This window comes from Archocentrus centrarchus, chromosome 12 (genome assembly GCF_007364275.1).
Source record: "Archocentrus centrarchus isolate MPI-CPG fArcCen1 chromosome 12, fArcCen1, whole genome shotgun sequence".
NCBI classification, from domain to species: Eukaryota; Metazoa; Chordata; class Actinopteri; order Cichliformes; family Cichlidae; genus Archocentrus; species Archocentrus centrarchus.
Window position 1 is genome coordinate 11,334,911 of NC_044357.1, and position 27,736 is coordinate 11,362,646.

The following is a 27,736-nucleotide window of genomic DNA, read 5'->3' on the forward strand; positions in this document are numbered from 1 at the left end:
AAAAAATACTATTTTATGCCTGTCGAGCTGTGTTATGTTTCGCATTTTTCATGGATTCAACTAAAGAAATGGAAACAAATGATGTGTTTTTGTGACAGGCTGCTAGTAACAAAGTGCCTAAAGATGTAATTTAAAATTGGCTCTTTGCTAAGTTTTCTGTTATGTGTAGACACAACACTGGATCATCTGTTGAGTTAGGTGCTTTTTGTTTTATTTTTGATTCATAGGTTAGTATTTGGTGGCTTAACAACCTACAAAAACAGTCCTCTGTCTCTGAACATGGTCAAGTACAAGACTGGTGAAATTATTGCTGAAGACCACTTAAAAAATTACAAGAAAGTCTGACTCCTTGAAAACAAAATATAAAGAAATGAGGGGTGGCTCGAGACTTTTGCACAGTATTGTATATTTCCACGAGTGGTCTGATGCAAGGGTCCCGGTTTAGGGTGAAAAGCATACATCACATATAGTAACACATAGTTCTCGTGTGTAGTTCCTAAACATATAAGACTGCGCAGTGGTAAATGCTTGTATTGTACTGTAAGGGCTCTTTTATGCCACTGCTGAGTCCCTGTGCGTTATTACGCATTTAAGCATGGTAGAGAAAACCTACAGGGTTATTGAAACCCTGACCTCTTTGGTACACAATAAGAAGTCAAATTCAAATTCATGCATGCTTCCTGGTCCCCCCCCCCCCCCTTTTTTTTTTACATTAAAGGGGGAGCTGCGCCTTTAACTGCACATTGTGCTTGCTTAACGTTACTTCGCGAGATTTGCTTGGCGCCGCGACCTCATGTGAGGCACCTCCTGCGCGAGCCAGTCAGACGTTACCTCTGCAGAGGAAAACGCAATGGAGCCCTAAAAAATTGACCATTTTTCTATCCTTTGACCCTGGGGGAAAAAAAAAATCTTGCCTCAAATCACCGTTTCATCTGTTATTTATTTGAGGCGCAAAACGGCGGTGCAACGATGTGGATCCAGGTTCGTACTATAGACGGGAAGGAGACACGAACCGTTGAGGATCTTTCTAGATTGACTAAAATTGAGTCTTTGCGCCTGAAAATACAAGACATCTTCAATGTAAGCCCACAACAGCAGCGCCTCTTCTACCGAGGGAAACAGGTAAAGCCGATTTTTGTGTCACTCCGTCATGCAACAGTCAGTTTTTGACGCTCAGCAGGGTTATAGGTGCTCGGTGGAGAGTGAGCGGTCCTCTTCTGGTGTTGTAGCCGTTTCGGACCCTTGCGAGCTTCCTGTTTTGATAGGAATTCGCCAGTAGTTCTTGCGCAAGAGACCGGGGTACGCCGTGTGCAATCCTCCGGGACGGCGTGGATGCGTGGCTCCCCCCTTTTCCACATTGTTTAGGTCGGTGCTGTAGAGAGCTGCATGCAACAAATGTCCCACCACAGTCGACATGTTTGTTTACATTGCCGCGCGAGAGAAAAGGGAACATCGCCCTCTGTTTCCACATGCAGACCAAAAGCAATGCAGCGCAAACAAAACAGCCCACCTCGCTCACAGATGTGCACCCGATTAACAGCTAGATTTTTTTTATTTTTTTATTTTTTTGCTCATTTAAGTATCCTATAGACTCACGCATATCTGCACTGTGTTTGTAACGTGACAGGAGTAGTTTTTCAGGTTTGTATTCGGTATGTGTTGCGTTTTGCGGCTCGTGGTGTTTTTAAGGAAGTACAACACGTGCCCTGACATCTAAAAGCAAGTGCAGTTGTGTTTACAGTGTGGCGTCACCACGGTACTCTCACTGTACAGTGAGGACAGTGAGGGCTGTCTAGTGTAAACATGCCTGCCTGCCCGTCTTCTCTGGGCTGACAGCTCAGCACTGTGCACGTACTGTACTCTATAACATGCAGATTCACACGGATCAGAGGCATGTTTTGCATTAGACACAGAACTGGATCCAAGCTCTGAGCCTTACTTCACTGCCATATGATTTTGATTTGTAAGGCAGTGATTCAGTATTTATCTAACTGCTATAAAAGTCTAATATATGCACAATTAATATGACATATATAGGAAACTGCGTTTTAGTTCACAGAGCAATGCTTAATGGTGGAAGATAGTAAACATTTTGTATTACTGGTCACCTGTAAGTCTGTTTTAAGTGGGATTATTACACCTTATACACCTCGATTACCTCAACAGTGCAGCTTCTAAAACGTCCAAGAATTTATACGTAAGCTACTAAGAGCTTATCCTTTATTATAATTGCACCATGACACATTTAGTACATTAAGTCAAGAGTAAATGAATGAGAGTAAACAGCTTTCTACAGATCATGAGATGTCAAATATTAAAGAAACCCAGTATTTAAAACCACATAGTGTGTGTTTTTAAATACTGTTATAAGTAATATATCTTATGTAAACTATCTAACATTTAAACTGTATATAATTTAATTTTTACACATAGCCTAACTTGGCTTTTTACATTGCTTATATAAAGAAAATATAAGGCAGAATTTACTTTTTTTTTTAACATAAATGGTTAACCCTGTCACACTCCTGTAATATGTTACATTTGATACCAGCAGTGTTCCAGCAGGCTTCCAAGATTTTAGTGTACAATTTATCTCTGTTTCATATTGATGGAAGAAAAGCTCATCATCATCATCATCATCATCATCACTAGCTTTACACAAAGACAATCCTGAAAACTGTAATCGGCTCCCTGCGATAGACGCGCATGTCTGTGTGTGTCATGGCGGATGGTCGCATGCAGTTAGCAGCCTCAAAGCCTGTGGTTCTTTTTTTTTTTCTAAATACATGCAGGCACATTTTATGATCTGCCGCAGACACACACACACATGCATGCGCACTTTTTTGCAGCTGTTGAATGAGTCGATGCAAACAGCGTTAGGAGACTCCATATCCATCACCCGTGTTTGATGTCCTGCAGGTGTGAGTTAAGGCTCTTAATAATTCTGTGTTGGTTCAAATATGTGTGCACAACACATGAAAGAATCCAAATATAACGGCATGACCCCACGGTATCTGAAGGTGTATAATGTGTGAAAGATTACTGGCTGTAACTATCGGTAATAGGCAAAGGATGCTTGCTGCTGGCAGGACACCGGTGCTTTGATTTATACAGAGTTTTAGCATAACATTACAAAACTGATATTAACACAGTGTGAGTCAGCCAGCCGAAAAGCCCCGAGGAAACAAGCAGCCTACATGATATGTTGATCTCACTTTGTTTACATTCATTCTTGCTTCCTTCTTTCTCGTGTCAGGCTGTATTACAGGCCAAAATGGTCTTCTGTATTTTCAAGCAGCCTAACTTTCTTCTTTTTGTCTAATTAAATAATAACCGGCGTTCGATTCTGAGTCATACCCGTCACGATGGGTTGATTTTATTGTGTGTGTCTTTTTTTGCTGCATGTACTGCATGTCAGAGTGAAAGGAAACTTCGAGAACTGTAGGCAGATTTTACAGCCTAGTACGCGGTTGCACATTTGTTATGGCAGATCAAGTAATAACAAACTATTGTGATGAAAAGCGATGGTTGAGGAGTTGTTTTACACCTCTGCGCCTCTTTGGCTAGTAAACTCATTTCAGTGCTCTAAGCACTTTTTCTAAAATCCACAAAATCCTGCAGCTTTAAATCACCAGAATAGCTACTAAGCACAAAGCAAACTATTCCTCTTTAAACTGTGTGATTTAATCAGGGGTAGTAGATACAATGTAGTAAAGTTCCATTTGCTTTATGAACAATTAATGAGCTGTTACATTGCAGTTGTTATGTGCTGTCGTAGCTGTGGCTGCAGAAGCTAGGCCTGTGTATTAAAATCCTGTGCTTCCTTTATTTCACTGGAAAACAAGTGGGGAGTGTTGATTGGGGGATTTCCATGTGTTAAGTAATGCATGGAATGAGCCAGTGACACGCAACGTGCACTGGCTAGTGCCCTTACATGCACAGTGGTGCCTGCGCTCTGTGTTAGGATTTAGACTTGTAGCAGAGCAACTCGGTCTAATTCTCTTTTCAAAATGGCGTCTTGTTTTTCCCTCCAGCTCACTGCTCACGCTGCCTCACCAGTTCAGAGTCATGCTCGCCCTTGAGTCGGAAGGGTCTTAAGCCAGAAGCCGTGCAACTTTGCCACAGTGTTTTGATGTTTCTTTCTTTGTTTCCATTTTGGTGAGCGCTCCTAGTGTCTCTGTTTCACTTTGAACGTCTCTTGTCACTCACATTCGCAAAAGCAGGCTCACACACAACTTCCACTGGCCACGCGGCCTTTCTGCTTAGCGCCCACACTCATTTTGCAGTAGGCTTCACGTTTACTTGGAGGTTTGGCTTTTTTCTTAAGTGGTTTCGAGCTTGGCTTGCATTGCACTTATTTGATTCGAGTGTGAAGCTTTTTTCTAATACTGAAGCAGCAACATGTTTTATGTGTAACGAGTCGGGATGTCTTCCACTGTTGCTCCTGCCCTGTTGTCGGGCTGTGGTTATTGGCTTGCTCCCATTCACACAGGCGCTTGCTGTGACCTAGATATGATTACACTTTGATTACACATGGATTGATGTTGTGCCTACTCAGTTGATGGGTTTTCTTTTGTTATTACTGAGTTGTAGATTCCATAGAAAATTTCAAGGGAAGCGGCGTTTGCTGCAGCCATTAACGCACGCAGTCACACCCTCCTCCAACACATAGGCTGGACAAAGGGCAAATACAAAGGGAAGTGTTAAACTACAACTATAGGCTTTCATGTTTCCACAGATTTACAGCTCCATCTGATGGCACTAATATTAGCTTGCTTGGTGATCAAATGTCCTACCTGTTTAACTCTGCATCGTAAGTCCTGTAAACCAAAGACTGATTGAAACCTGCTGTTACTTCCAAATAGAGTAATATGTTTTTTTAATGTATAGACCAATTTAAGTCATTGTGTGTTCTGATAATGATAAAAGATTGTTTTTGTAATGTTGGAAAACAGAGAAAAGGGAAAAAATTCAGTTGCAATCAACTGAGCAAGAAGCAAAGAGATTTTTATGTGTATGCAAACTCAGTAGTCATTTAATTTGAATGAATATGGTCAAAGAGGACTGGTCCTTTATAGTAAATCATTTAGTATTTGAAGTTGTGGTCACATTTACATAAACCATGCAAGCCAGCACCCACGTGTGTTACCTTGTTCACTTCTTTCTCATTAAAAGCTGCTTCAGGAGCTATCACCAGCTTATCAAAAGAGCTGCAAGTGGAAGTAACCTTTGTCACCTTTCTAGGTAATATGTGGGGTGGAAAAAAAAAAGATTGGATGGCTCTGGGCGGATTGAAGGATAAAAGATCCAAGATGGAAGCCTTTATGTGGCAGGCAAGCAGACACACCCCATGTCATTGTTTTTGGTAATTTGACCTATTTTGCTCAACTCCTTGCAAACGCGGGGTGTGGGTGGAGAAAAAGGGAAAAAAAAATTGTGCCGGAGCGGGGCGTTCTGCTAATTTCTGCCTTATTCTCACTGTCATTTCAGAGTTTGGTGCTGCGTTGCGTTCTTGGTCTGTTTATTTGATTCCACCTTTTCATCGTAACACTAAGCAGGTTGCCTGGTTACTTTAATGGCAGAATGATTCCGGCATTAAAAGCCTTTAAAGTCATACATTATGATACTGTGTGACAGCATGCTGGCAGAAAAATGAAAGATGCACTGCAATATTATTACCAAATCCCTAAACCACCCACCCACCCCCAGGTTTGTGCTCCTTTATAGGTATTATTGGGTGTACATACAAAACAATATAAACAGATTAGTTTCGCAACAGGAGATCAGATAGAGAAAAGGCATTGTGGTTTAATATCTGAAGAGTAATCCGAGTACATTGAGTGCAGATGCTCAGCGTGTTTTTGCAGCAGCTACAGGTCTTTGTCTTATCTTTGTTTGATTTTCTTTCTGACATTATACTTTGTGTTTTCTTTGGTATGATAAGCTATTAGTCTTTGAAAGGGCTGTCGAAATTCAGCAGAGAATTTAGCCTTGTTCGTAGCTGTTAATTTTATTCCACCCGACATTGCGATACACTCACAGGCAAGCGTGCGCGCACACACACACACACACACACACAGACACACGCGCTCACTCTCAACATTGCCATGCCAAGGATTTTTGATTTGTTCAATCCTTTTGAAAAAAGCTTCAAGTCAAATGTCTCCGGTTAATCTAAAGCTTTGCTATGATGTAGGCTCGTGACTAAAGTCTCCCTCTGGAACAATAAATGACATTTCAGTGAGTCACACAATGAAGATATCAGAAGCAATGTGTTTTTAAATAGTGCTGCAGTTATTGTGGGGAAGAAAATGTCATGTCCTTAGTCAACGTAACAGCATGCTGTCAAATAGATCTCATCCTCCATGAATGTATAAAGCCTTTTCCTAACACTTGCTGGGTTAGTTGCTTGTTCTTTGTTTTGAGGATTATTCATGTGAGTATGACTGAAGTCAGGACTGTAACACCTCGCAGCAAGAGGCTGATCACACTGATGGTAATGAAGTCGCTGTGGAAAGCAGGTACAAGCAGCCCAGATATCATTTGTGCGTTTGGTGCAGTGCAATTCTGCACTATGTTGTTCTCATACTTTGTCTGTTTGTCTGTCTGGGTGATTTTCCGTCTGTCTGCCCCGTACTTGTCAGCAGTGAGGCTGCCTGCTGCAGGCTTTGCCAGCAGTCCTAATGCATGTTTTTGGGTGCTTTCTGTTTGTTTGTTTGTGTACCTTTCTTGGCTTAATGCAGTATCAAGTCGCAAAAGACAGACAGACAGCGGACGATAGGCAATTACTGAGGCTAAATCGAAGACCGAGCTTAGGCAGGGAGACAGGGAAGTGCTGAGATAGACTACCACAGAAAGATAGACAGGTAAGCATAACAACCACTGTATGGCTGTATTTGCACCACTGATTCTCTGATCTAAATTTCATGAGACTATGGAAAAAAAAAAAAAAAGAAAGAAAAACAGGCAGGATGGGGAAATTGCGCTTGCTCCCTCTACTGCTCGCCTGCTACGCATCCAACCGCTCTCCTCCTCATTGTCAAATAACGAAAACGAGAGAGAGAGAGAAAGTGGCGGCCATGCTTGTCTCTCCAGCACAATGGGCTTGTGGGGTTGAGCGCTGAAACGAATAGCTGATCTCTGCCACGAGTTGGCGTGTCCACCATAAGCTCCACTCCTAAGGCAGTGGCTGTACTATACACTTAACAGTAGATCGAATGTGGTAGAAGCGTGTATATGGATTTGTAATGGGCCCTTATCTTTTTTGTTTGCTTTGCCAACCCCCCCACCCTCCACCCCCAGTCTCTTTTTGAGAGAAACATTTGCTGAAGCTCGTAGGCTACATTGCCTGTAAGGGCCATGCTGATGATAATGGTGGCGCTGGTGCTGGTAGTAGGTTGGTGCTGACAGTGATTTTATATATGATTCAGTGTCAGGGGGGTAGGGGGGGTTGAAGGGCTGGGGGGGGGGGGGGGGGGGGGGGTGCTCTCTTTTGGTTGTCATGGCAACCAAGTCATTTCTTTCCCCCAGCTACATCTGCTATCACTTTAATTCATGCATTCAGATGTCTTATTTATTTTTTCTTGAAGAAAACCGCTGTGGATACTAGAGAGCGGAGGCGCGATTCGGCACATATTTCTATTGTCATCATCTGCAGACATCGGTGCTAACTGTTACAAATGTTTTTCTGCACTCAGAACAATCAGTGAAACACTTAACTTGTGTGTGTAGCTAATTACATTCAATCTGTAGCCAAAAAAAAAAAAAAAAAAATGGCCAATTTAAGAACAGAGTAAATTTTGTTGCTGAGGACGCCTAAGCAGCATCCATAAGCACCGCGTGCTTTTAAATCCAAAGGCACGTGACTGTATTGCAAGCGCTCTGTGTATTTTAATTTTCTCTCTTGAGCTCTGTAACAGTGTGTTTTCTGCTCATTGTGTTCGGTGTTGTATACTGGTGTTATTTGTCCTTGACAAGTAGGCTCGTGTATTTGTCTGAGGGCACTCTGCAGTGCAGCAGTGTTCATTTCATTGTACACAGATCTCCATTTAGGAAGAAATTTAGAACGAAAGTAAATAAAGGATCGAAGTTTATTATGGGATTAAAGTGAAATAAAGTTGTTGCCCCCCAAAAACCATCTAACATTCAGTTTAGTAAGTGGTTGGAATAATTGTATTTATAAAACAAAAAAAAAAGAAAAATAGTTTATAATAGTTTTAGTTACAGTAAATAGGTAAACTATTATTATTTTAAATTTATTAGCTTAGTAACACTTTAATAACTTGTGCTTATTTATAGGCAATGAAAATGATTTGTTGCAGCACAATATACAGCTGTGGCAGATGTAATAGAGTGACATTTAAATTTGTATTCATTTAGATGGAGGATGGCCAGACACTGTTTGACTACAACGTGGGTCTCAATGACATTGTTCAGCTGCTGATTCGCTCACAGACCGACCATCCAGACAGCCCTGCCACCAAGGACTCCTCGGGTGTTGGATGTAGTTCTGCTTCTCCCCCTGATTCCAAGTGTGAAAGCCACAACTCCTCGGCTCTCGTCTCCCCCGCTGCTATGGAAACCACCAATAAAGACAATGACAGCAGCTTCAGTACCAGCACTGTTAACGAAACCAAGCCAGACGCCAGCGTTACCAGTAACGCAACCAAAAATGGGTTTAAGTCCTCCAGCCCTGCACAGGACGCTCAGTCACCTACGTCCAGCAGGAACGCACTAGTCGACCCAGGAATTGGCATGTACAAGGTGAGGATGGGGGGTTGTAAATATTTTGGAACTGTTTGCATGGTTTTGTATTTAACTGGCTGTTCTAATTGGCTCTAGGCCAAATTGTGCAGCCTTTAATGCCCTATAAGCTAACTCGCTGCCAGAGACTCTTGGGCAGGCTCTCCTGTTTGTATGGTTGTCAAATCAAATTAGAGATAAAATGCACTGCTGCTGAAAACTTCATATAGCATGGTAAAGATAACATCAGCGTAATATTAAACCTTAAATGTTGGCCTGTTGCAGTCATGTAATTAAGCCTACTTTTTTAATAGTGGCAAACATAAGAAAAATAGGTTAAAACATTTAATTTGAATATTCCTTACATATGTAATGTTTTTCTTTCCTAGCAGTAACCTATTACATTCCTCAGTGTCTTGTGTTGCAGCATTTCTCCTCAGATATAATATTCCAGGTACAAATTACCCTAAACTTGCTCATACTTCACCATATTCTAGTGTACTGATGCAAGATTTACTTTTTTTTTTCCCTTACTGTGTGACACCCTAATTACTTTTGGTATATAGCGACACAAATGTGCCGCTTACCTTGTCAGGATAGCAACCATACTTAAGAAACAGGTTTATACAACTGGGTCACTAACCAGCTTAAAAATTATAAATAGAAAGCGAAAGACCACACTGGGTAAGGATGAGTCTGGCTGAGAACTATATGTGTGGGACTGGACTCAGTTTGATGCTTGCAGTTCTGTCCAGCATGCAGGAAAATCAATAATCAAGTAGATGAGCTGCAAATTGTGCTACTGACTTGACTGGATTTTAAGGTCGCATGCATTCACAGTCTCTAAGCATTCAGCACAGACTTGGTGTTGGCAGAGGAACAGTAGCAGGAAAATAAATCCAGGAATACTTGTCAAATAGTTTTAGAAAATATTTGCAAAAGCATTAAAACTGAACATCACACAGAGAATTAGTATAAGTGGTTTGTATGTTTCAGCCTATTTATTATAAGTTGCCTATAACAGATATTACTTTTTCAGGGTGATTTTGGTAATAGTATGTCTAATGAATCAGGATCTTTTGAGATACCTTAAACTTAAAATCTGTTCTCTTCCTGGACTGTTGGTTGGCAATTCCAAGGTTTAATATCTGACATTTCCAGATTAACATATCTAGAAATTAGTTTTATATGACTTAGTAAGTTCAACATAGCCAGGCTTTCTTTGTGTTAGCTGGCTTCACAAAGCCTAAAACCCGTCAGAGAGAACGGGTCTCACAGCGCTGGTTATCAGCTTTCTCTGTTAAATCAGGCGTTCTGCTTCAAAATCTGTGTATGTGCACATAAAAGGAGGCATTTGATGTGTCAGTTGGCTCTTCTCCCGCACAAAATGGATCAATTAAGCACCACATGGAATGGATGATAGATCTGTGAAGAATCTAAAAAATATAACAGTACAATGGAACACTGGTGCTGTAAATAAGACAAGAGAGTAGGCCTAATGCTGCAGAAAATAGTTAATTTGGAGATCTGATCATCACAAGCTTACAGAATGGTGAAATCAACATATTAATATATTTATTTTCCCACTCGTGGCGCGCTCTGTGCTGTTTATTTCTAACGTGACAGACGCACATTAGAGCACTGAAACGTTAAACTGCCTACACTTAAACATTAGTGTCAGTGTGTTCGACACTCTTCCATAGCCTAATAAAAGGAGACGTGGGAATCACTTTAGGTTGTTGCCAGATCAAAGTGAAATTCATTTTATTGATTAGTATAGGAATATGTAGTCTTGGTGATAAGATTAAAAAAGAGACACCATGACATTAATACAATATTCAGCGTGTTCGCACTTCTTTTTCATATAAATGTTTTGACAACGGAAAACAGCGCCAGGCTAATCCACAGTTGGATTTGCACTGAATGAGCAGTCGAGTCATACAACTTTAAAAGAATTTCAGTTAATTAGCTCGGCATATCTTTGCTACTTGTGACTGTTTTCTTAGCCCGAAATGACATGCTGTAAATATACATTCTAACTTTAAAAAAACTCCCATGATTCCATGCTACACGAGTGTCTGAGTGTCAGTTAAAAACACATAACCAACAAAGAATATCCATAAAGGGCCTTTCAACTTTTGAAATATTTGTCTTTCAATGAAAGCTACTTTTGGCTGCTCCCTTATTCACAACAGGTCACCACAGCAGGTAGCTCCACATGTTTGATTTGGCAGATTTTGTACACTGGATGCACTTCCTGACACAAACCCCACAGGGATTTGTGTGCGTGTGTTTTTTTTTTTTTTTCTGTCTTTCAATATATAATGTTATTCTTTCCAGTGAAAGGTTTGGCATCATTTATCTTATCCACTGCGTAACATTTTATCTGTTAGATTTTGTTTTTGTTTTTTTTAACAGAACAATATTATTTTTGGCATTGTTATACTATAGTTTTGCCCGTCATGTTTTAAATTAGTCTTTGACATTGGATTGTATAATCCAAGCTGCTCAAGTTAGAAAAGAATTTAGAAAAATCTAATAGTTTATGCATTACATGTATTGAAGTGTATATGATTTGCTGTAAATAAGCTTAAACAGAAAGGATATTTTATTTTTCATGCAGGGTTCAAAAGAGACCGGGTGTTAATTTCCTCTTTTTTTCCCCTCAGATTAATGAGCTGGTGGACTGCAGAGACCTCAGCATCGGTGCCTGGTTTGAGGCCTGCATTGAAAATGTGACACGCGCTCCCAAAGGACAGATAACGCCCACCAAGGGCAAGGTGGGCCGACCCCCAAAAAGGACTAATGGAAAACTGGAGGCTGAGCAGGGACAGGCCCACGGCCATGGCCAAACCACAGACAGTAACAGGACTAATCTTGTGTTAAACTCGGAGAGTAACGGAGCCTCCACCTCTCAGACAGACTCTACAGCAGCATCGGAGAGCAAGGAGAGAGAAGAGGACGTAATTTACCACATTAAATATGAAGAGTAAGTAGCGGCCCATTCTGCTGATGCAACCTAGCAGCGATAACAAGCCCGGTGGATCAGTGAGGCGGCATTTTGGTCTGGTGAAAGAAAAATCCTTCTGGATGCTCAAATCCTGTTAACAATCTGAATTTTCAGTGCTGCACACAAATGTGTGCATACCTCACAGCAGAAAGTACGGCTTCATATCCCACATATTAAAAACATTTTTGTTCATGCTGCTGTCGCGTCCACCACCAAACATAAATCTACTGTGTGCGTGGGTCTAGTACTAGTGGCTGCAAGCATCACTAACTGAGGTACGGCTCATTGGGAATTGCAGCCTGTTTTCTCCTGGCAGTCCGGGGGATGGAGAACGGGGGTTTGTGTAGTTGATACTACAATTTGGATTCTATCTCTCGCATACCCCTTTTCCAGCAAATTCATTCAAAAGCCGATGTTTCCATGGCAACTCATGAGTTCTCAGGAGCATTACCTCTTTGCTTGCCTTCTTCAGCTTTGTCTGTAATTGCTGTGAACATGCCACCGGTGAGACATAGCCTCCTCGCCATGTCTATCGTAGTGTGCATGTGTTTGTGTCAGGGGGATGCTACGCCAGAGAAATGGTATCGGGGTTTGTTGAGCAGTCAGTGCATTTTCTTTTATGCAGGCTTCATTCCCATTTGGCATCCCCCAATTTCCCAGATCTCCAGTATTCGGCTTTGACTCAGTTTTGTATCATTTGCAGTGGGACAGGAGTGCTCCTGCAGGGAGAATTTAAAAATCCACACCATTTTGTTTCCTCCCCTTTTCATTCAAACTTATAAAAATATTATTGTTATTCTTATGAATCGTATATCTGTATGTTTACTTAGTTTGCTTTAGTCTCATGTTCCTCATTTGGATTATTTCATTGGCGAGAGACAGGACAGGGAGAGAAAGGGAGAAACCTATGACAACAGCTTTAAACACAGAACGTCCCCGTAATATTTGATTTGCATCTTCACCAACTGAGCTAAGAGTATGATCGCAGTTAATGTGCTGCTCAGTATCCACAGCTACAAACGCAAAACATATAAATTATTAGCTTTCAATTTTAGATCTGGCTTATCCAGTATATTCTTTTGCCCCCTCCTAAATGCGTATTTACCGCTCTGTCCTAAGCACCATTCCAGGCTTTTTCCATCATTTCGTTTGCCAGAGAAAAGTCGAGGGTGGGTAAGATTCCTCTGCCTTCCTACGCATGCACATACTCCCCCTCAAACACCTGCCTGCACAGTCTTGAGAAGGACAACCAGCCCTACGAAATGAACCGCCATGTTTTTGCATGCAACGTTTGGGGCAGTATTGCTACAGAATATAATGAGCCACAAAATTCAACACGGAGCAAGATGTTGGGAGAATCTCCTCTCGGCTGCTCCACTGAACGGATGTGGTGTGTGTATGTGTGTGTGCGTTAGACTGTCAAATATGGTTTAATGGTTACATCTTTGCTGAAACCAGCATATGCTTAAGATTCTCTGTGGAGACCGTAATGGTTAAAGACGTCACAGACAAATCTCAATTACTCATAAAATGTGGGCTGATATTTATCTAAATCACAATTACAAACACAGTCTGGCTAAGCTGTCAACACAGTTGTACTTATCATGTTTTTAAACATCCTGAGTAATTCACAATCCTGGCTGGAAAAAGTAAGCAAACCTCTGCACTAATGACTTCTCCAAAAGATGCTTGGAGTCAGGCGTTCCACATAACCAATAAAAAGTATTTTTACCGCTCTTCTTCAGAGGCATTTGCTGGTGTCAGCCATGCTTTGATTCAAACAACCTTCTGTTGAAAGAAACATTATTGAGTCTCTACAAGTTGCTAAAATTTTATTAGATTAAGAAAAACTGAGTAAGATTTATGTTAATAATAGGAAACCATGCCGAAAACCACTTAAAAAGGATTTCAAAGAGACCAACTAGATACTCCATAAAACTAGGGCTGCAACGATTCGTCGACATAATCGATGACGTCGACTACAAAAATTAGTCGACGTGGAATTTTAATGTCAACACGTCATATTCTAAAACCACGCACGTGATTTTGTAACTGCAATACACTACAGGAGGGCAGTATTGCCTTCATTGTCTGCCAGTAACAACAATACTAACAAAGAAGAAAGTAACGCGAACAGAGGTGGAACAGAGAGGAGGGTGGAGAAAATAAAAGAAAATTGAGACAGACTATCAAAGGAGCATTTCACAGAAAACCAAAATAAAGTTGAATGCAGACTGTGCAAAGCAGAGCTTTCCTTCCACGGCAGCATCACTGCAATGTGTGAGCGTTTAAAACGCTGGCACCCTGGAGCTGTGGCGTCAGCTCTGGCTGGGTATGTTTTAGAGAGTTAGTGCGCCGTTGATACCTGTTAATGTTTGTTTACCTGTTGGAAACAAGCGCTCAAGGATGATGTTTGCTAAGCGGCGCCATTTCAGTGGTGTTAGCTAATGAGTGAAGGACAATAGGAGCAGCTAAGCTGTCTCCTATTTTTTTTTTCTCGCATTAATGTTAGTGTTCATTCTGAATAATAAACCTCTTCCTGAACTGAATCGTCTGTAAACTTTTCAGTTGTTTTGGACGGGAAAAATCTGTTTGATTTAATTTGAAGCCTTATTTGAACTTTTGGACAGAGCCCATTTTATTTATTTGCACATTATATTTTCATTTAAAAATAATTTTTAAAAAAATTATTTTAATTGTGAGCAGGGACAACAAGGTGATATTCACAGGTGGGCAGGCTTTCTTGTTGTCTTTCAATTGTCATAAGCAGCTACAGAAAACATCTGAAGGAGGTTTTTGATCTTATAAAATAAGGGTTCATATAGCCTCAAAATTATATCATAATATTAGAAGGAACTGTGCAATAATGATATTTATGACGTTAGAGAAACAAAATATTGAAAGTTCAGTCAGTGCTTGCAACTAGCAGGCAGTAGGGTTTATTCCATCCAGTGAGCTACAGTCATTGATGACGCACTATGTAATTCAAAGTGTGAATCAATTGCCACAAGGTGCCAGCAGCAACATTATAGTGCAATAGTAGTGACACAGCATAAGTCAAATGTAAGCTGTGCTACTATCTCCTCTTCATGTGCCTTCATGGCCTGGTTGTACTTAACAGTTTGTTTGTTGTTTCCACCTTTGGCAAGATGTGCAGTGCGACATTCATATTCCTGGATGTTCGGTACCCTTTGTACACTTTGGGTCTATTTATTTGAAGTTGAGAGTAAGCAACATGGAGGATTTCAGGCTGCTGATGCAATGATAATATATGCTAATAAGATGCAGTCTCTTTCTCATGCCTGATTGGCTTAGCCTCATCATGTGATTGTATTGTGCTGTGTGATTGGCTATACCTACTTGACTGTTACTAACTGAAATGGAGAAAGTGGGGATTTAAAATATTTAGCAACTGACCTAGGTCACTGAACAGCTGGCAGTAGATAGATAGTGAGAAACTGGGGAAGTCCAAATTTCTAGGTAAAGAGCCAGTCTGTTTATAGTAACATCAGTTCTAGGCTGCAGACTTATTGATTAGCCTGTGATGCCAACTTCTGATTGGCTGAACAATGTTGGTCAGGAATGGCTCATGGCCATAAATAGTACAGACTCTGACTCGTCATTGAACAATATTAAAGACATACCTACTGCTCAGCAATATTGCTCAAATGTAAACAACCTGGTTGCATTATGATTATAGTGATGCTATACATAATGCATTGATATCAGCAGATTATTTATTATGGGTGCATTATGTAGTAATATTCCTGTACACACATAAGTATAATATAATGTGAATACCTTGTAAGTTTAGATTATATGGGGCTTATTGTCATAGAATAGATAAATAGAAATAGAAATTATATTGTATACAACCTTGTACAAGAGTGCAGAATATACTTTCTCTAATTTGTTTACCATGGAAATTTTTTGTGTCTGTTCTAGAATGTGGTTACCAAAAAGTATTTTTAGAAATATTAAAGATAATCACAGAATATCGGTCTCTTATAGCATGCTTAAAACGATTGATGATTTTGATTTAGTTAGTATTCTTAATATTGAAAACATATTTTTGCTGGAATGCTAACTCAGGGGTGACTAAAAGTATTTGGATAAGAGTTTAGGGCAAGGCCTCCAAAATTAGGGCAAAATAGTTTTACAGAAGGTAATAATAATATGTCTGCTGAAGGGGTTTCTGTTATGACACTGCTCTCGCTTTCAGACATGTTTGGGCTTGTGTCATTGTTGTGTGAGCTAGGGAACATTAACATATGGTGCCACAATATCACTGATATTGAGAGATGGCACTTTTATTTATTTTTTTTATCACGCGAAAGCTTATACTGGCATTATCGAGGACGGGGTGATATGAAACAGCCCCTCAAAGAAGTGGTTCTGCTTTAGTGTCCTGTTCTTTTGCATCCTGGCTTGCTTCCTACTCTTAATGACTTACAGTGGCATTTAAAAATAACACCTGTACTTTACCTGCTGTGACAAGTCAAAAAAGGTTTCTGTTACTATCAGGAGTTCTGCACCTCGTGAGAAATTGAGATTTGTTTTTAATCCCACTTGATATTTACATTTTTAAAGTGGTGTTTTTGGAAGGTTTTACTTAAAGTGAAGCTTAAGTGGGTCTTCTAATTAGTGTGGATCCATATAGGCTGAAGAAGAGAGCTTATTAATATCTAAAGTGCTGGCGGTTAGCCTGCCATTATCTGAGCACGAGGGCTGCCCGAGTATCGCTAAGGAAGTTTTATCTCCTTTCATTTCTAGTTTAGTAAGTGCCAAAGAAATAAGGATGAAACAACGTTTAGTTTCAGTTCTTGTTCTCACTCACCCACTCTCTGTTTCCTTTTCTGCACGGAGCAGTTATTGTTTGATTTTTGAGCACCATATTACTACGTGGTGTGATTTACTAAAAATGACTGAATTTAAGCTCATGTTTAGTATGACCATGAGCTCTGACAGGCTGCTTTATTGGCTCTTTTCCTATTTCATATTACACAGATCACAATTTAAGTTTTATTACTATTTATGTGATGGGTGGATAGTTGTCCAGAAAAGGTTTGAGTGACATTCAGGCCAAATGTATAGTATTAATTTGGCTGCAACACACTAACAGAGTTGGATTAGACTTCAAAGCAACATATAAAGAGAATAGCCTCCACCCATTACCCATGAGCTGTTGTATGGAGTACTGATGCCTGTGCTGAATCACTGCCAAAAAGTCTGGCAGCTGTTGTCAGCGCCAGAATGGTCCAACACAATGCAGACAGTTTTCTGCTCTTTGGGTCATTGTACTCTATTTCTAAACAAAAATGTTTTCCACAAGTTTTCAGACTTATTAGAAGATGTTTTGTTTGGAGCTGTAGACTGATAAAAACAGAACAGGAGGCAGGGTTTTAAATAGTTTGTAATTGTACAGTGTGCATCAGGAACGGCAACAGAACCTATGATTTCTGCAGCTGTGAGGGTCAGCGTGACCCCTGCATGGACGTTTGCGCAGCCTGAAATATGTAACCATGTGGTTACATATTTCAGGCTGCTTTAGTCTTTTTTTCTATTTGGCCAGATTTTTCAACCCAAAACAGTCTGAGACCAAACTAAATAGAAACCAAACCAAACCAAAACAGGAATTTGGGCATCTAAAAAAAAAAATAAATGTAACACAAAAGCATGCTGCCCTCATACAAATCTACACGTGCTTGCATTCGTGCAGCATCTTCAGTCTGTATTAATGAACTTTATAAATGTTCTCGGCTGATGCAAGAAAACGCAAACAAACAAAACTAATAGCAAGATCTTCCTGAAGCCTATAACACAAAGCAAAGACAGCAGGCTTATTTTAATTCATCTGAGGCTGCGTGCAGTCATGTTTCCCATTAAGTTAATTGTAGCGCACCCATGATGTAATTCTGCTACCGTTTACAAGCGTATGAAAAAAGCCGAATCGTATTAGACTGTTGACGTCACTGTTAATCAGATTGTCTGTCCCTAAAAGTCCACACATATTATTTTTTTGTTGTTGTTTATCTTTACAGGCACAGGACAGAGTCACAACTTATGATACTTTTGCTTCTGCTTTCTGTTGCTCCCTGTTCTCTTTCCGCTCATGCCGAGTCCCGTTGTGCTCCAAAGCCGATATTCCTCTCCTGTATGTGTGTCTGTACCACATGTGCATGTTGGCGTTTGTCTGTGTTTTTTTGTGTTGCTTGTATTCACCCCCTACTCTTTCTAAAACCACAGTAATCCCCTGGGCCTAAAAGAGGAAATCCCTGAAATGAGCCCCGGCCTCCTCTTCCTGGGAGTACACTAGTTGTGCTACAGCTCTTACATTTGGTCTCTGTAGATCCTCTCTAGTCAGTTTAAATAGTTTAAATAAAAAGCAAGAAGTAAGTAAAGCAAGTAGTGCGTATTCTTCCACCATAAAATTGTAATGTGTTGGGCGTTCAAGTCATTTTTAGCCCGAGCACAACAGGCCATTGGTGGTTCTGTGTCAGTGGTCAGTTTAGGCTCAGCTTTCCCAGAGAAACACACACATAGACTGCTCGCTCATGCACACAATGCTCTACTTCCCCCCACATGACCTCCCACTGTGTGAGCGGACCTGAGTGTGCGGGCCGTTGTGCAGTTAAACTTCTGTGCTAAAACATTGTTCATCTGAAAGCGTAATCCCAGCTATTGGCAAGCAAGGAAGCAAGCTGTCAGTTTATCCTGAGTCAAGCCTGATCCGTACAGCTTGATGATGATTGGCAGGCAGAAAACCTGTGCAATTAACCTCACTATATTCACTTTGCTAGACAAAAAGCCATTTCTCACTTTTTTAGATCTCCATTTGGCAAAGGAGGGAGATTTAAAATTGTACAGAATGTGCTAATGGCTTTGCTTTATGGCCAGAAATGCTTTTCACTACAAGGAAAGGCTTAAACACCTTGGAAAAATATATATATACAGTTAAATGGTCAGTTTAATGATCCATTTGGCCTAAAGTACAAATTCTCAGCTTTAGTTGGGGTGTTGAAAAATGTTGTATTTAATAACTGCAGCTTTTCATGGTCAGTTGCCTATTTTCAGGAGCTCAAATGTTATTGGATGTTTGAATGTAATCTTAAATAAAATGCTAATTTTAAATACTTTGTAAATACAACTTTGCAGACAATGGCTGTTTGAAGTCCAGAGACTTGCATGTTGAGTAATGAATTAGTATTGATACAAGGTGAATTAATTGCTGTGTGTGAGAGTATACATACACTAGCCACTTCATTAGGTACACATAGGCATGTAGACTAACTGAGCAGCAGAATGGGGAAGAGAGGTGGTTTAAGTGACTCTGAATGTGGCACAGTTATCGGTGCCAGCAGAGGTGGCAAAAGTATAGACATTCTTTACTTAAGCAGAAGTACAGATACTTATGTTGAAAAATACTCCAATAAAATTTGAAGTACTGCTTCAACTTCTTTACTTGAGTAAAAGTGAAAAAGTACAGGCTCTGAAATGTACTTAAAGTAAGAAAGTAAAAAATAGGTCTTTATAATAGGCATTTCTACCAGTTATTTTTGTGCAAAGCTATCTGAACCGCATGCTGTTTTAATATAATAATAAAATAATATTAGTACATCAGAATAATAACTTTATTTTTTTTTTTTAAATTTGCCTCCACATCTAAACAGCTCTGAGGTTTACTGCTCTTTGTGGATTTGCACAAAAGAATTCAACAAGATGTAAACAGACAATAGATCTTATTTATTTATACTTGACTGTTTACAGTTGATATAAAGGTTGAATTCAGTGAATGAAACTAAACATCATTGGCTTAAATTCAAATTAATCTCTGCTACACTGGATGTAACCAAACTCTGACCATGAACACCACAGCCGCTGTGCACCAGTCCAACACAGAGCTTTACTGTAAATTCACCACAGTATGGCAAGCTGACCTGTTTATCCTGATCACTAAACTGCAGTATTTTCATGCAACCTTTGAATAACACAAAGTTAGTGTATCTCAGTTTGTTTTACAGGACATTTCACAATTTGAAACAGATCAACAGATCAATATCTGGTTTAGGAAATGAGGACATTACATGTAAGCATTAAATTTCCCATTTATCAAATGTCACAAAGCAGTCCTTTAAACATCTCCTTTCTCCGTTTCTCCATCTCTGAGTGAAGTTATCTCTCATTCTGGGAAATACAGCAGCTGTACCTTTAGCAAGCAGACACAGTGTGACAAACTGCACACAAACACTTTGTGTGTTTGCTGATATTTGTTGAGCTGATTGAAATGTTGCATTTGAAATTGTCTGCCACTTGAACTTGAACAAAACAAAAACATTATTCCCTTTATGCTCACTCCTCTTCTCTAGGGCTAGCTAGATGCTGAAGTACAACTTGTGGATATCTGCACCACAAATGCTGTTCTGGATTGTTCTGACCCACTTTGACCCCTAAGTACAATGCTTTAAATGATGCATAAATTATGTTTTTGTCTCATTCATCTCTTTGTATGCAATAAACCCAGTGATGGATACACAATAAAATTGGAACTGTAGCTCTACTGGGATTTTCCCAGACAGCCATCTCTAGAGTTTACAGAAAATGGTCTGAAAAGAGAAAATATCCAGTGAGCAGCCATTCTCTGGGTGAAAATGCCTTGTTTATGCCAGATCAGAGGAGAAAGGCCAGACTGTTTTGAGCTGATAGGAAGGCCACAGCAAAGCAGAAGAGCATCTCTAAATGCAGATGGTCTACAGCAGCAGAAGACCACACTGGGTGCCACAGCTGTCAGCTAATATCTAGAGTCCGATCGGTGTAGGATTTTCAAGATTGGTACTGATACCATGATTTGGTGATTTAAAATTGTGATATAGTGGACAATTTTTTTTCTTTCAGCAACATGAAACAAATAGATTTTCCAAACATTTGTTATGTGTATGTCTTTACTAAGATTATATGGCAGTGCTTTGGTGGGGTGGGGTGGGGTGTTTAAGCACCACAACCTACCTGAGTATTGTTACTGACCATATTCATCCCGTTATGAAAGGCTGGATATAATCTGCTGGCTGCTTCCACCAGGATAATACATCATCTCAAATTGTGGCTTATAGTGAAAAGTGCTTTGAAGGGTCAGTAGGACTAGAAAAGTGCTATATAAGTGAATGAGTGTGCTTGTGTTTATTCCAAAAATGTGGTTGTGGAAATTTCTTGTACTTGGAACTAACACAAAGGCAGGTTTAAGAATTTTAGTAGATGTTTATCACCTTGTGAGGTAGCTGGATTCTTGTCAGGATCGTGATAATCAGAGAATCTGTCTTACCAGATTTCAGGCTTTGCATTTGTAGCCACGAGTTTTAGATGTGACAAGTGACAAAATGTTTATATTGCTTGGGAAGATAAATTTAGTTCATCAAAACCGTGAAGTTGAGTGGATTTTTTATTTTGCCTAATCCTGCCATAACTATGACTTTGCTTTTGTCTGCTGTTGCCGACTGTGGCGAAAGGTGGAGAGCTTCCCAGAAACTGTGCTGTGCTGATAGATGACTAAAGCTTGGTCTAACCACACTTTAGTTTTCTTGTTTTGTTAAGTGTAAGACTTTGTTAAATGAGCCCTGAGAATATAATAACGCTGCTGTGGAGAATAATGGAAATTTTCTTTTCTGAAAACAACACCTCCAGTGGAGGTCCTCTGAAATTGTATAATATATAATTTGTCAGTCACACATGAGCACTTGAAAAAAAAAAAAAGCTCTAGTTGTTAAGTGGTAAGAAGTATGTCATTCCAATTGTAGCTCCCAGGGTGCTGTATTAAATTGAGTTTCTGTGCAGATTAATGTGCTGGGAGGTCATGATGGTAAGAATCCATTATGATCACCATTCAGAAAGACGTTCTGGGCAAATGTCTCCTATAGAAATGTTTCTCTGAAAAGCTAAAAAGTATGTGAATAGATTTTATTTTATAGAAAAATGTGGAACAAAGCCAGCAGACCTGTGGTGTCACAGACCTGCGGCTTAAACACTAAAAGCTCGGTTTGGGGACGACTTTATTTCTTCAGCATTATTTTCTCATTGGACACAAAGAGAGGCAAATTCACATTGAAAGAAACAAACAGAATTCACTTATTCTGTAACAAAATGGCCATTAATAGTGCAGTGTCATCAGGATTTGTGCTCTCTGTGTAAAATGCACAGATGTAGGTTTGGAGGGTTTCTGCAGACTTGCTTAGACTTCGATGTTCTTTCACAGAAAGCTTATCAGCGGAGCAGTCTGTGATTTAACCCATTGCGCTTTTAAATACTTTGAGTGCATATCCATCTGTTTATACCAAATATGAGGCTCCAAATTGCAGCTTTTTTTCTGAGGATTTTACATTTTTCTCTGAGGTGTATTGCAACCATAAGAATACAATCGACGTCAAGTGATGTGTGCTATGTAAGCACTTTCCATGGCTTATGTTGTTTATATAGAAATAAGTTTACAGTTTTAATTTAACCCATGGGTTTGGTAAGAAAAGATGCCTATTTTAGCTGCACTATATTTACTATTTGCAGCAGATTTGATATAGAGTTGAGGAGTTCATGCACCTAATCTGTCTCTCCTCTGTGTACCAGCTACCCAGAGAATGGTGTGGTGGAGATGCGACCGGTGGATGTGCGGCCACGTGCCAGGACGCTGCTGCGGTGGGACCAGCTCCAGGTGGGCATGCATGTGATGGTCAACTACAACATGGAGACACCAGACGAGAGGGGCTTCTGGTTCGATGCAGAGATTGTGACCCTCAACCAAGCCTCCCGCACTAATAAAGAGCTCAGAGTCAATATCCTCCTGGGGTGAGCATCTTCCTTTGAGGTGGGAGGGTGATGCATTCAGGTGTAAAGGCATGACTACTAGTTTTATTTTCCTCATCAGAATATCTGTTTGGCCAATCTTGCGGGTTTTTTTTTCTTTGTTTTGTTTTTTAAACTTTGATCTATTTTTAGCTCAGCTGTTTTGGAGAAAAAGTCGAGGTATTGTCATAGCCTCGGCAGCGGCGTCTGTTTGTTCCACAAAAACTTTAACGTTGGCCGTAACCCGAGAACGACGTGACCTAGAATGTTCAAATTCACACCATAGATGCATCGACTAAAAATCTTGGATGAGTTCCAATCTCGGGAACCTTGACCTAAAGGTAAAGGTCAGAGGTCAAGTTTTCAGAAAATCTTGTGAACTCGAGAACAATCTCACCTAGGATGTTCAGATTCACACCATAGATGCATATTGTTCAAGCTAGACTCATCAAACTTTGCACATTTATTCACTGAATTTACTATAACAGCACTTTGTCCCCCACTCCCCCCTTCCCCCCTACTATGAATCCAGAACAGTCCAGCGTTGGCACCCGCTCAGCGGTGCTCTTGTTTTTATCTCTCCATGTCACACGCTCTCCATCTAGGGGTCCTGGAGATGTCATCGGGGATTGTAAAGTTCACTTTCTGGATGAAGTCTACCAGGTGGAGAAACCAGGAGTGCGTGCACTCTCGGCTGCAGATGGACAGTTTAAACGTATGAACAAGATCACATGAACTCAAACACATAATGAAAATAATACCGAATCCACCCTTAATGGTTCTGAAGAAAGGTGTAAACTTTAGGGGTTGCTGCAGGGGACACTCTGCCTACCAGTATTCAGAGCACAAACATTTGTTCCCTAAGTGAACATTTTTAAAAAGCAGAGGAATTATTTAGAAAAAATGTTTCTACAGTGGATCTTTTTTTCTTGGTCAGCAAATTGTGAGAGATGCTCATTGAGCCACTGTATCACTCATAAACACGCACAATTACGTCAGTCATCAGAGAAGCAAAGGAGATCTGACATTAGAGCTTTTTTTTTTCTTGAAAAGTCTAATAAGAGGGTTGTAAGTCACTGTTTTTTTTTTTGAGATTAGAAGTTTGCTAGTTTGCTAAGGCCCCAGTCACATAAGCCTAGAGACTGCCTGGCAACTGCTGGTCACTAGGGAAAAATGAGTATTGCTCAATGGAGACGGTTTGCCACCACTCAACCACTCACCAGCCGGTCTTGGAATACATACATATTTTTCCCAGCGGCCGGAGGTTGCCAAGGGGGTCGCTGACCGGTCTCTAGGCCTGTGTGACTGAGGCCTAACTTTTCAATCTGCCTTTAATAGCACAGTTGACATAAAAATTATTCTTAAAAAATCTTTCCAGAGCACAGATCCCAGTTTGGAAAAAAAACCGACATCAGGCTGAAACACGTGCAAGCCATCAATCAAAATAAATGAATGTATGATTGATTTTAACATGTGACAAATGCTCATTTAGGCGGGTTACTTCAACAAACTTCTCAGCTTGTGAAGCTCTGAGTCACGTCTGGAACCAGGCATAAAGTGGACAGAAAAGTAAATTATGTGTTCATGTGGATTGACCTAGCATTCATAAGATTAAATAAAAACAGTTGGAAGGAATTATTTAAAAGCAACACAGAAAGGCTGAGAGCCTCATGGCGTTATATTCCAGTGTGTTCAATTGCCACAATAAACATAATCCAGAAAATCGTGCGTCTGATGCTCAAAATTTCCAGGAGGAGGACGCCCACACCTCCCACTTAACATGCCCCCCCCCCACCCCCCCAATGTGCCTATGAAACCTACGCCTGTGGTTTTGTAGATTTGTAGCGCAGCAATACCATGATATTGTCATGCTGTTCATGCATTTGCTTGCATTTATGAATGCTGCCTTCCTGTTTTGGCTGCAGGGAAGAGCGGGCCGGAGTGTAAGCACTGCAAGGCCGACCCTGACGCAGAGTGTCGTTTCTGCTCCTGCTGTGTGTGCGGAGGGAAGCAGGACGCTCACATGCAGCTGCTCTGTGATGAGTGCAACATGGCGTTCCACATCTACTGCCTGAACCCGCCGTTGGCCACCATCCCAGATGACGAGGACTGGTGAGAGAATGCAGCTCAACGTTTAGCTGCAAGATTCTCGCAGTCGTTTTTTTTTTTTTTTTAAAAAGCTGATGAGTGCTGCTTAAATGTGGGCTGAAATGTATTAGTGTAGTAATTAAGTGGTGATAAGAGGGTAAAATCAATATATAATAATGAAACCATGCACTCACAGGTGGGAGTTAATCTAATCTTTGAAAGATTTTCTGCCAAACTGATCTCCACCCTCCATTTCTTGGCATCATTTCTAAAACAGTTCTGCGTTTTGTCTGTTGCTCCCACAGTATTGCAAAGAAGTCAGCGAGATTATTGGCAAAACAGTGACAACACTGTATCTGGTTTGGAGAAAAGACAATATTAATGGCTTTGAAAAGAAACATTTTTAATATTTTGTTAAGATTGAAAATAAGAAAAAAAATTTTAAGGAAGCTAAACTGGAAATTCCCAAGAATTCATATCATATACAGCCCAATTGTATCTTTAGTGGCCAGGCCGCTAAATCTAAGGCCTAATAACCTTTAAATAACCTTTAAAATGGTTCTTCTTTCTTGTAGTGTAAAGAAGTTTAAGGATATTGTTTGCATTTCATGAACTAATAATTATGTCTCTGTTTGCTGCCATTGTAAATAAAAGAAAACCATTAGCATTGTTCCTTGGGCTCAATCTTTAAGAAATAAAGCGGTTAAATTCTAGTCTTTTTCTCATAACTCTTTTCTCTCAATTCTAACAGTAAAAAAAAACACCTAATTTTCTGCCATTTAATAGGTTTTCTATTATTATCTGACTGTTGCTAACTTTATCCATTCTTAAGTACCGATAGTCAATTATCAGCCAGCATTATTTGGCGATATATCAGTATTAATATTTATAGCAGCCGATAAATGACAATTTAAAGAGTAAAGGAGAAGCGGGACAAATATTCTTTAAAATGCTGTAAGTGTTGATGTTGCAAACAACGAGCTGATTCGAGCAGTCGGACAGAGAGTAAAACAAGATTTTTAAACAGCATTGCCATATTATCTTAATAAGGCCTCATAAAGAACTACAAATAGCAAATGTGATGGAAATATTAATGTTTCATGTCTCTGAAAGAAAAAAATATCAGCTGATATATCAGAATGTTAAATCACCAAGTATCAGTATCAGTATTGGTCTTAATAATCCTATATCGGTCGGGCTGTGGCATTTATGCCCTCTTCTCATTTTGCAAGGCCAGCCACTGGGGCCAGAGTAAAGCCCCTGCTCTGGCCCCTGGGCCACATGTTTAAACCTTTAGGAAGAACTGATGGAAACTGTTTCTTTTTTATTTTTTCAGGTATTGTCCAACCTGTAAGAACGACACCAGTGAGGTTGTCAAGGCAGGTGAGAAGCTTAAAGCCAGCAAGAAGAAAGCCAAAATGCCTTCTGCAACAACTGAGAGTCAAAGAGACTGGGGAAAGGTGAGACCTAAAGGCAAGGTTATTAAAGCACACACAGAAGCAGGTGGACTAACAGCTGCTCTGTAAGAATGAGCGTGCATTTTAATAGAAAGCCTGAGGGAAGGCTTATGATTCATCTGCAGATTTCCTTTAAGGAGCAAAGGCCATGAAGACAAATATGAAAAAAGCAGTTTGTGTCAAAAGCAGTTATTTCAGTTTAGTTTTTATTGTTTGAAAAAGTTTAGTTTTCATTAGTTTCAGTGTTAGTTTTTGCTTTTTAATTATTATAATATTGCTGGTCTTTGCCAGGGGTGAGATAGAAGAAGTAGAATAACGATACAAAACACTTTGTGAAGACATTTGGCTCACAGTCATGCGGACATCCTGACTCTCTGTAAGCATTTGCATGAAAGACTCATTGGGCAGTTTATTTTTATATGTTCACTGTCAGTAATTATCTGTTGTGTATTTTGTATTATTTTTAATCAGAGACAAAATTGTTTGTTTCATATCAAAAGTTTTGTCCTAACATTTTCCATGATGCTGATGCCTAAAATACGTTATAAGCACATTCACAAGACATTATACTGCATTTATAAGGATTTATTGCACTTCTAAATGTGGCTCCATGGTGTAGTGGTTAACACATTCACCTTACACACCAAAGATCCCTGGTTTGAGACCTGAGGAGACACAAACACAGCCTCAGGGGGTCACAAGCTAGTTTACCCAGTGCTGGTCCTAAGCCCAGATAAATAAGACAGCTGCATCAAGAAGGGCCTCTGGTGCAGAATGTGTGCCAAATCAAAAATGCAGATCCATCCGCTGCAGTGACCCCTTGGGATATAAAGGAGCAGCCAAAAGTGGCCTTTTAATGTTCTCAATGTAAGTTTTCTAAACGGTGGATATAATGTATTAGAAGTTACACATTTATTATGCTTTATACCTCCGTGCCAAAGTGACAGCAGTGTGAGAATGAAGACTCTTGAGTCTTGGGTTACACAGCACATTGTAACTACCATCACTTTAATTTGATTTAAACACACAGAGGGCTGCTCTAAGCTATTATTAAAACATAAATGTTGGCTTTCAGTAATCAGTTATATGTCGTAGCATGACATCACTGTGTAAGATAATTAGCAGTAGTAGCGGTGGCACCACATACAGGTTTTGATGTTAATAAAACACGCAGATGATTTTCTTATAAACAGCGCAGCAGCCTGTACAGTCATCATTGGAGTCACTTATCAGTTTATTCCATCTTTTTCCCTCTCAGCAACAACAACTACACTACAGCCCAAACTTGGACACACACTTTATAACTGACTAAAGCAAAGTGACTAGTGTTAAAGGCATTCATTTTTATGTAGCTGCAGTTAAGTCTCTCTTACACCAAGAGACACACTTTTCACATCAAACCGATCAAGTTAGACTGAGTCACTGATGCTGCAGTCACACTGGGGACCGTGTGCAGTGAACTCTCTTTGTTTTTGAAACGGTTGCTTTGAAGACGGAGACCAGGTCTGCAACCACTGCAGTCATCATTGTCTTCAAAGCCACTTTGGTGCATCAAAAAGGACAATAAGATGGAGTCAGTCTCTTATCAGTCGGCGATTTTGAATGGGGTCAAGTT

The 27,736-nt window shown here is 40.1% G+C and overlaps 1 protein-coding gene across 3 annotated transcripts in view; it reads left to right on the top strand.

Moving 5' to 3' along the window:
• The first annotated feature begins 770 nt into the window (after positions 1-770).
• Positions 771-27,736, top strand: part of uhrf2 (ubiquitin like with PHD and ring finger domains 2) — a 36,336-nt gene continuing 9,370 nt past the window's right edge. Inside the window, exons 1-8 of one of the 3 annotated variants that reach the window (XM_030742323.1) lie at positions 989-1,122; positions 6,744-6,866; positions 8,380-8,763; positions 11,412-11,731; positions 22,361-22,579; positions 23,182-23,291; positions 24,502-24,688; positions 26,001-26,124. In XM_030742323.1, the coding sequence (XP_030598183.1) occupies positions 8,380-8,763; positions 11,412-11,731; positions 22,361-22,579; positions 23,182-23,291; positions 24,502-24,688; positions 26,001-26,124 (1,344 nt within the window). In that variant the 5' untranslated portion in view covers positions 989-1,122; positions 6,744-6,866. Of the gene's footprint in view, positions 1,123-6,743; positions 6,867-8,379; positions 8,764-11,411; positions 11,732-22,360; positions 22,580-23,181; positions 23,292-24,501; positions 24,689-26,000; positions 26,125-27,736 lie in introns of all 3 variants that reach the window. The other 2 variants (XM_030742321.1, XM_030742322.1) reach the window with 2 other exon arrangements.